This window comes from Pelophylax lessonae (genome assembly GCF_965119305.1).
Source record: "Pelophylax lessonae genome assembly, chromosome: 4".
Lineage (NCBI taxonomy): Eukaryota > Metazoa > Chordata > Amphibia > Anura > Ranidae > Pelophylax > Pelophylax lessonae.
This window is the reverse complement of record NC_138771.1, coordinates 603,649,097-603,659,887: the sequence shown is the minus strand read 5'-3', so window position 1 is coordinate 603,659,887 and position 10,791 is coordinate 603,649,097. Positions and strand designations below refer to the sequence as shown.

General features: G+C 40.9%; 1 protein-coding gene across 1 annotated transcript in view; it reads left to right on the top strand.

The window, feature by feature from the left end:
* The first annotated feature begins 8,329 nt into the window (after positions 1-8,329).
* Positions 8,330-10,791, top strand: part of CNN1 (calponin 1) — a 63,397-nt gene continuing 60,935 nt past the window's right edge. Inside the window, exon 1 of the mRNA XM_082254836.1 lies at positions 8,330-8,488. Coding sequence (XP_082110962.1) covers positions 8,429-8,488 — 60 coding nt within the window. The 5' untranslated portion in view covers positions 8,330-8,428. The remainder of the gene's footprint in view (positions 8,489-10,791) is intronic.

Genomic DNA, 10,791 nt, shown 5'->3' with positions numbered 1-10,791 from the left:
ATCAAGTGGGCATCCCATAATACCCCTACCCCTAACCCCATCCAAGGTAATTAACCCCTAATAAAATAAAAAAACAAAAAACAAAGTTGCTAAACTGTTTTCCTGAATGTGCCTGTGGAAAATGTGGTGTGCCTGGCTGTGCAGGGTGGGGGATCCCTATTCACCAGCGGCTCCTAAGTGGGGTGCGCTGCACTTATTTTAACCCCTGAAGTGCTGAACAAAAGCAATCCTACAGCTGAGAATATCTGGCTCCTAATCCAGTAGAGTGTATATGAGTTGCTGACACCTGGCCAGGTGAGACGAGGACTGTGCAACACACACATGGATGTCATTACCCATTGCTGACCGCCCACCGCAGATATACTGAGGCAGGCTGGCTCGGCTGCGCGAATCGCCGTACCTGTACGGGGGTTTGCGGGAGAGCTCCTTGGGGCGTGCGCCCTCCCCCATTAGGCAGCGGGGATGCCGATCCACGGGGCCGGCGGCCACGATTGCCACCTGGCATCCTCATGGAGAGAGAACGACGGTCAGCTATTGTAAACACAGAAGACCGTTGTTCATTCTGGAATGAACACAGAGCGCCTGTGATCCTTCTATTTAGGATCACAGGTCTCTGTGTTCATTCCAGAAGTTCCTCCCCCATACAGTTAGAAAACACTCCCCTGGGCTCACACACTTAACCTTTTGATCACCTCTAGGTTAGCCCCTTCCCTGCCAGTGTCATTATTACAGTAACAGTGCATATTTTTAGCACTCATTACTATAGTAATGTCACTGGTCCCCCAAAAAGTGTCAGAAATGTCAGTTAGGGGTACGATCTGTCTGACGCAATGTCGCAGTCCCACTAAAAATCGCTGATCGCCACCATTACTAGTAAAAAAAAATAAAAAAAAATAAAAATGACATAAATCTTTCCCCTAGTTTGTAGATGTGATAACTTTTGTGCAAACCAATCAAAATACGCTTATTGCGGGGTTTGTTTTTTTTTTTTTTTTTTTTACCAAAAATATGTAATAGAATACAAATTGGCCCATAGGTTTGAAAAAATTAGATTTTTAAATTTTTATTTTTTGGGGGGAATGTTATATAGCAGAAAAAGAAAAATATTGTTTTTTTTTTTTTTCAGAATTGTCGCTTTTTTTTTTGTTTATAGCGCAATAAATAAAAATTGCACAGGTGATCAAATACCATCAAAAGAAAGCTCTATTTGTGGGAAAAAAGGACATACATTTTATTTGGGTAAAGCGTTGCACGACCGCGCAATTGTCAGTTAAAGTAACGCAGTCCCGTATCGCAAAATATGGCTTGATTATGAAGGGGGCAAATCCTTCCGGTCCAGAACTGGTTAATGAATAGGTGAGGTGGGGTCATACAGTCATTTAGTAATCTATCAGACTCTGTAACCGAATCTTCCAAAAGTGAAGTAGTCCCTGCCAGAGTCCTTGTAAGGACAGAAGGAAGAGTATAGAGAGATAAAATAGAAACTATGTCCGCAGGGAATTGATAATTTTTATTATTCTTTAAACTCCAAACTTGTACAGCTGTACATGAATGAAATCTTCTTTAACCCCTTTCTACATGGGGAGCTGTGTAGCTCAGTATATTCAGCATTCACATTTTGACAATAATGAAGCCTGGGGATCATTTATGCTGAGGGACACTATCTGCATGGAGTATGCGTGGGATTCCAGGGGCCGGATTTAAAAAAAAAAGGGGGCTTCAACCTTGCCCTTAACCGATTTTTCTACACTTAATCCATATAAGTTACAGAACGTTCTTTTTATAGTTTTTGGTGATATCTCCGACGGTCCGTTCCCATCCGATTCCTCCATAGAGATGTATGGGGAACTGACAGCTGTGTCTCCACACACAGCGCAGAGACACAGCTGTCATCCTCCTGCTCAGCGAGGGATCAGTGGATCGATCCCCTGCTGAGATAAACAGAGTCCGTCCAAAGGACGGAGTGTGTGAAAGGGCCCTTAGGGTCCTTATATAGGGGTGTTCCATTCAGTTCATCTGTTCAGTCACGATTTTCCAAAGAATAAACAGATGAAGTTTACATCTGCTTTTCATCCATTTTACATCCACTTTTCATCCATTTTGTATCCGCTTTTCATCCATTTTACATCTGCTTTTCATCCATTTTACATCCACTTTTCATCCATTTTATATCCGCTTTTCATCCATTTTACATCAACTTTTCATCCATTTTTTATCTGCCTTTTTATCAATTTTATATCCGCTTTTCATCCATTTCATATCCGCTTTTCATCCATTTTACATCCGCATTTCATCAATTTTATATCTGCTTTTCATCCATTTTACATCCGCTTTTCATCAATTTTATATCTGCTTTTCATCCATTTTACATCCGCTTTTCATCCATTTTTACATCCGCTTTTCATCCATTTTTACATCCGCTTTTCATCCATTTTACACCTGCTTTCCATCCATTTTACATCCGCTATTCATCTATTTCACGTCCACTTTTCATTCATTTTACATCCGCTTTTCATCCATTTTACACCTGCTTTCCATCTATTTTATATCCGCTTTTCATCCATTTTACATCCGTTTTTCATCCATGTTACATCCTCTTTTCATCCATTTTACATCCGCTTTTTATCCATTTTACATCTGCTTTTCATCCATTTCACATCCGCTTTTCATCCATTTTATATCCGCTTTTCATCCATTTCACATCCGCTTTTCATCCATTTCACATCCGATTTTCATCCATTTCACATCCGCTTTTCATCCATTTTATATCCGCTTTTCATCCATTTCACATCCGCTTTTCATCCATTTTATATCTGCTTTTCATCCATCTTACATCCTGTTTTCATCCATTTCACATCAGCTTTTCATCCATTTTATATCCGCTTTTCATCCATTTCACATCCACTTTTCATCCATTTTATATCCGCTTTTCATCCATTTTACATCTGCTTTTTATCCAATTTACATCTGCTTTTTATCCATTTCACATGCGCTTTTCATCCATTTCACATCCACTTTTCCTCCATTTTACATCCGCTTTTCATCCATTTTATATCCGCTTTACATCCATTTTATATCTGCTTTTCATCCATTTTTCATCCACTTTTCACCCATTTTACATCTGCTTTACATCCATGTTATATCTGCATTTCATCCATTTTACATCTGCTTTTCATCCATTTTACATCCGCTTTTCATCCATTTTACATCCACTCTTCATCCATTTTAAATCCGCTTTTCATCCATTTTATATCAGCTTTTCATCCATTTTACATCCACTTTTTATCCATTTTACATTTGCTTTTTATCCATTTGACATACGCTTTTCATCCATTTCACATCCATTTTACATCCGCTTTACATCCATTTTATATCTGATTTTCAGCCATTTTTAATCCACTTTTCACCCATTTTACATCCATTTTATATCCGCTTTTCATCCATTTTACATCCGCTTTTTATCCATTTTACATCTGCTTTTTATCCATTTCACATGCACTTTTCATCCATTTTACATCCGCTTTTTATCCATTTTACATCTGCTTTTTATCCATTTCACATGCGCTTTTCATCCATTTCACATCCACTTTTCATCCATTTTACATCCGCTTTTCATCCATTTTATATCTGCTTTACATGCATTTTATATCCGCATTTCATCCATTTTACATCTGCTTTTCATCCATTTTACATCCGCTTTTCATCCATTTTACATCCGCTTTTCATCCATTTTATATCAGCTTTTCATCAATTTTACATCTGCTTTTTATCCATTTGACATGCGCTTTTCATCCATTTCACATCCATTTTACATCCGCTTTTCATCCATTTTATATACGCTTTACATCCATTTTATATCTGCTTTTCATCCATTTTTTATCCACTTTTCACCCATTTTACATCCATTTTATATCCACTTTTTATCCATTTTACATCTGCTTTTTATCCATTTCACATGCACTTTTCATCCATTTTACATCCGCTTTTTATCCATTTTACATCTGCTTTTTATCCATTTCACATGCGCTTTTCATCCATTTCACATCCACGTTTCATCCATTTTACATCTGCTTTTCATCCATTTTATATCTGCTTTACATGCATTTTATATCCGCTTTTCATCCATTTTACATCCGCTTTTTATCCTTTTTATATCTGCTTTTCGTCCATTTTTACATCAGTTTCTCATCAATTTTACATCCATTTTTCATCCATTTTACATCTGCTTTCACACCAGTTTTTTACATCTCCTGGAGCCATTTTTTCATGCAAAAACAGACTGTTTCTCCATTTATGTTTTGTACAATCCATTTTTTTAATGGAATAAAAATAAGGCATTGAAAAAGCGGATGTAAACTAATGTAAATGGTTGATCATCTGTTTACATCCGTTTTCCCATAGAGATGCATTGATGTCTGTTTTTCACCCATCAATAAATGGATGAAAATCAGAAAAACGGAATGCCCATGTGAAAGGGGCCATTGGGTCACACAGGAGGCCTGCCTCGGGGGTGGGTTCTTCTGGATCACACCAGGTGACCAGAGGGATCATATGTTGTAACACCAGGATTACACCTTGTCCGAAGGCGTACTCATCATTGCCGGGACCCGACAAGGGCTGCGGTCACGTGAAAGTCAATCATTAAGGCAGTCCTCCAACTCAAAGTGTGCAGTGTTATGTGGAGTCCTTTCAGGGTCCCGTATGTTACACACTTGTACAGGTGTATGTGTTACATTAGAAGGAATACGCAGTACCTATGCCCGCTCCACCAGTCAGCGTCCTCTGCTATCGCACTCCCAGTAGCAGAATGGGGTCCCGCCAAGCACATAGCACGGACCTCATGCGCACTCTCACTTAACCCTTGCCTCTCTGTACCCAGTGATCAGGCTTTAACTCTCCGTAACGCTAATCCGCTCTCGGTGACCGACAGAGACAGACAGCTAGGGGGGGAGCCATAACACTGGGCTCCCTCTCTATCAGAGAGCCTGTCACCTTACCAGGTATGACACCAATGACTGGTTGTAGTTCACCTTTTGTTACTGAGATATCCTTTCCCTAACTAACGCTAATAGTGGCCGCCCCAGAGAACCTATATGGGTCAATTCCTTGTGGGTGAAGCCCATAGCTGGTATGATTCAGTGGGAGAAGTTCAGAACTCGGGTGAATTCCAAAAAGGCGGTGCTCCATAGAAGAACTTCAAGTCCCAGCATGTCCTGCACAATCTCGTCCTTTTGTTGGCTGACCTGATGCCCTAAGTGCCGATTCACACTGCAGCGGCACGACTTCTGGGGCAACCTGTGAAGTCGCGGGCAGCGTGACTTCGGCGCGATTTGCACGGACTTCACAGAATGAATATCTATGCAAGTCACTCCAGGTCGCCCCAAAGTAGTACAGGAACCTTTTTCTAAGTCGGAGCGACTTGTGTCGCTCCTATTAGAACGGTTCCCGTACCACACAATGGACCGCGACTAGTCGTACTAGTGTGAACCGGCACTTAAAGGGGTTGTAAAGGTTACATTTTTTCAAAAATAAAAATAATAAACATGTTATACTTACCTGCTCTATGCAAGGGTTTTGCACAGAGCAGCCCCGATCCTCTTTTGGGGTGCGCCACCAGTGCTCCTGGCTCCTCCTCTTCATCAATTGCCCCAAGGAGACGCTTTCTACGGGGGCATCCGTGCAGGTGAGATCCATTGACACAGACAGTGGGACTCGGCCCCGCCCCCCGCTCCCATGTTACTGGACAATTGCTCTCGCTGCTATAAATCTATCCATTGAGGACAGAAACAGTGGCTGGAGCTGCTGGGCTTGTGCACATCACTGGAAAGGATGGTCTCAGGTAAGAAAAAGGGGGCTCTGGGGGAAGCTGCAGCAAAGAAGGTTTTTCACCTTAATGCATAGAATGTACAGTATTAAGCTGAAAAACCATGAGATTTTACAATCCCTTTAAGATCCGAACTTCTGCCTTTTATATATCACAAGACAGGAACCTGGACCCCAAAAGCCCGCAAAATGTGAGCAGGGGGACCCCACCTGGCCACTAACCCAGCTCCAGCCATGCATTAGTCCCGACTCAGTGTCTAATAAGACAATCAGGAGCTGGGTTACTGTAATAAGATATTATGGGGGTTATAGGACACTCAGGAGCCGGGTTACTGTAATAAGATATTACAGGGGTAATAGGACACTCAGGAGCTGGGTTACTGTAATAAGATATTACAGGGGTAATAGGACACTCAGGAGCTGGGTTACTGTAATAAGATATTACAGGGGTAATAGGACACTCAGGAGCTTGGTTACTGTAATAAGATATTACAGGGGTAATAGGACACTCAGGAGTTGGGTTACTGTAATAAGATATTACAGGGGTAATAAGACACTCAGGAGCCAGCTTACTGTAATAAGATATTACAGGGGTAATAGGACACTCAGGAGCTGGGTTACTGTAATAAGATATTACAGGGGTAATAAGACACTCAGGAGCTGGGTTACTGTAATAAGATATTACAGGGGTAATAAGACACTCAGGAGTTGGGTTACTGTAATAAGATATTACAGGGGTAATAAGACACTCAGGAGCTGGGTTAGTGTAATAGGATATTACAGGGGTAATAGGACACTCAGGAGCTGAGTTACTGCAATAAGGTATTACAGGGGTAATAAGACACTCAGGAGCTGGGTTACTGTAATAAAATATTACAGGGGTAATAAGACACTCAGGAGCCAGCTTACTGTAATAAGATATTACAGGGGTAATAGGACACTCAGGAGCTGGGTTACTGCAATAAGATATTACAGGGGTAATAAGACACTCAGGAGATGGGTTACTGTAATAAGATATTACAGGGGTAATAAGACACTCAGGAGCCGGGTTACTGAAATAAGATATTAGGGGGGTAATAAGACACTCAGGAGCTGGGTTACTGTAATAAGATATTAGGGGGTAATAAGACACTCAGGAGCTGGGTTACTGTAATAAGATATTACAGGGGTAATAAGACACTCAGGAGCTGGGTTACTGTAATAAAATATTAGGGGGGTAATAAGACACTCAGGAGCTGGGTTACTGTAATAAGATATTACAGGGGTAATAAGACACTCAGGAGCCGGGTTACTGTAATAAGATATTAGGGGGGTAATAAGACACTCAGGAGCTGGGTTACTGTAATAAGATATTAGGGGGTAATAAGACACTCAGGAGCTGGGTTACTGTAATAAGATATTACAGGGGTAATAAGACACTCAGGAGCTGGGTTACTGTAATAAAATATTAGGGGGGTAATAAGACACTCAGGAGCTGGGTTACTGTAATAAGATATTACAGGGGTAATAAGACACTCAGGAGCCGGGTTACTGTAATAAGATATTACAGGGGTAATAAGACACTCAGGAGCTGGGTAACTGTAATAAGATATTAGGGGGTAATAAGACACTCAGGAGCTGGGTTACTGTAATAAGATATTAGGGGGTAATAAGACACTCAGGAGCTGGGTTACTGTAATAAGATATTACAGGGGTAATAGGACACTCAGGAGCTGGGTTACTGTAATAAGATAATAAGACACTGAAGACTTGGTACATTGCACTAAAATGGAATTTTGAAGCTCAGTTACTATAATAAGCTGTTAAACATTTCAAATTTCTTCAAAGATCTCTCCCACTCCAGTGAAGTAAAATAAATCACGATGTATATAATATAGACACCGAGGGAATTCCAGACATATACTCTCCTTATAAGTCCAGGCCTATATACACACACAGGGCAAAGGATGAAACGTGATAATGGATCTCTTGTATCTGTTTGTAGAGATGAATTGAAATGCTTCAAGGAGCTTACACTCTATTGTCTGACTGGTTTACTTTGAGCCTATATCATATTATATTAGCCGCCTGTACTCTGCCCCCCTTTCCTCTATATATCCCATTCTGCCCTATCCCGGATTCCTACGCTTCCCGTCTCATCCCAGGATTGTTACGCTCTCATTTCCTGATTGTTAGCTTTGCTGCTCCGTATTTCACGCACTATCTGAGTCCCCTCCCTAATATTAACCCTTTGTAGCCCACTCTTGCTCAGGTTAATTTTCCAGTCTCTATCATTCCTGATCTCCTTACTGTATTCCCCTCTCCTCCTCCTCCTCCTCCTCCTCCTCCCTCTGCCATCATCACTCCAAAAAAATCCAAAGTTGGAAAGTCTGACACACTCCTGATATCTCTGACTATATAAATATATATATATTTCATTTTTTTTTTAATACCAACATGTTGACATCACAGGGAATGCTGCTCCGCCATTGGCCAGGTCATGGACCAATCCTTGGCGCTCCATGCAGACACACATCATCCAGAATATGAGACATTTAAAAACTTGCAGGAAAAGTTTTGAGAGCATCTTCTGACGGAGAGAGGTGAAGAGACAGAACTGTCAGCCATGTCAGCTCACTTCAACAGGGGCCCAGCCTATGGACTCAGCGCCGAGGTCAAGAGCAAGGTGAGCTGCGTTCAGAGGAGGGGGTGTGCTATGACTGGCCCAAGGAGCTGACACTTTAAAAGGTCCCCCAGTCAATTTCTTCATGGGCTGAAGAACTGACACTTTATGTATTCATGCCTGTCCAAGCCTGAGGAGCTGACTATTTATGTACCCATGCCTGCCTAGCCCAAAGAGCTGACATTTCATTACTAATGCAGTTTTATCACTTGACCAAAGAGCTGATACTTTACTTGTCTGTTAGTTCTGACAGCTGAGCTTTGATTTTTATAGTGATTACTATCTATGTAATGTTAAGAAATCACACAGAAATAGTTTATTTTTTTCTTTGACCAAAGCGTTTTATAGTATACTTGTCTGTTACTAAAAGACCAAAGAGCTGACACTTTATACATGAATCATTATATGTCTAGTCTCTAAAGTGCGGATATTCTGGTACTGCATTGATCTATTTACCCTGGTATTAAGAGCACCTGCTATGTTTTTATAATGGTCTATTCCCTGGTGTGAAGAGCTGACACTCTATCCCCTGGAGTGTCTGACATTTTGGTACTGCTGTGGTACTCATCCATATCGCCCAATTATGGTATAGAAAGCTGACATCCCCTGGTGTAAAGAGCTGACGCTCTGTTACAATACCAGTCTATATTCCCTGGAATGTCTGACATTTTCATACTATAATAGTCTGTATACCACACTGTGTTATAAAGAGCTGACACTCTGTTTAAACACTCATCTCTAGACCTGGTATCAAGAGCTGAGATCTCATTACTACACTGCTCTATATCCCCCTAGAATGAAGAGCTCACACTCTATCATTATACTGGTCTCTGTCCCTTGGTATGAAAATATGATACTTTTTTTTACCACAGTGCTTTAGATTATCTGGTGTAAAGAGCTGACACTCTGTTACTACAGTGCTTTATATCACCTGGTATGAAGAGCTGACACTCTGTTACTATACTGCTATATAGTGCTGTATATATCCTCTGTATGAAGACATGACAACCTGTTACTACACTTATCTATATATTCTGGTATGAAGAGCTGACACTCTGTTACTATACTGCTCTACACTCCCTGGTATGAAGAGCTGACACTCTGTTGCTATACCGCTCTACACACCCTGGTATTAAGAGCTGACACTTTGTTACTACAGTGCTTTATATTACCTGGTATGAAGAGCGAAACTCTATTACTACACTGCACTTTATCCTCTGGTGTTAAGAGCTGACACTTTGTAACTACACTGTTCTTTGTCCCCTGTCACTATGTTTCCACACTGGTCCATATTCCCCGGTATGAAGAGCTGACACTCTATTACTACACTCGTCCATATTCCCCGGTATGAAGAGCTGACACTCTATTACTACACTGGTCCATATTCCCCGGTATGAATAGCTGACACTCTATTACTACACTGGTCCATATTCCTTGCTATGAAGAGCTGACACTCTATTACTACACTGGTCCATATTCCCCAGTATAAAGAGCTGACACTCTATTACTACACTGGTCCATATTTCCCGGTATGAAGAGCTGACACTCTATTACTACACTGGTCCATATTCCTTGCTATGAAGAGCTGACACTTTATTACTACACTGTTTCATATTCCGTGGTATGAAGAGCTGACACTCTATTACTACATTGGTCCATATTCCCCGGTATGAAGAGCTGACACTCTATTACTACACTGGTCCATATTCCCCGGTATGAAGAGCTGACACTCTATTACTACACTGGTCCATATTCCCCAGTATGAAGAGCTGACACTCTATTACTACACTGGTCCATATTCCCCGGTATGAAGAGCTGACACTCTATTACTACACTGGTCCATATTCCCTGGTATGAAGAGCTGACACTCTATTATTACATTGGTCCATATTCCGTAGTATGAAGAGCTGACACTCTATAACTACACTGGTCCATATTCCCTGGTATGAAGAGCTGACACTCTATTACTACACTGGTCCATATTCCCCGGTATGAAGAGCTGAAACTCTATTACTATACTGGTCTATATTCCCCGGTATGAAGAGCTGAAACTCTATTACTACACTGGTCCATATTCCCAAGTATGAAGAGCTGACACTCTATTACTATACTGGTCTATATTTGGAGCTAACGAGGGACACGTGTCCGTATCCCCTGGTATGAACGCATGACAATTTATTAGTATATATTTGAGTTTTCCTTTAGCCCGTAGATCTTATATGTTATAAATAAATGATCTATGTCTATTTTTTTTTTTTTTTAAATAAAGGATATAATGCTCTTTGTCAGTCTAGACCAAAGAGCTA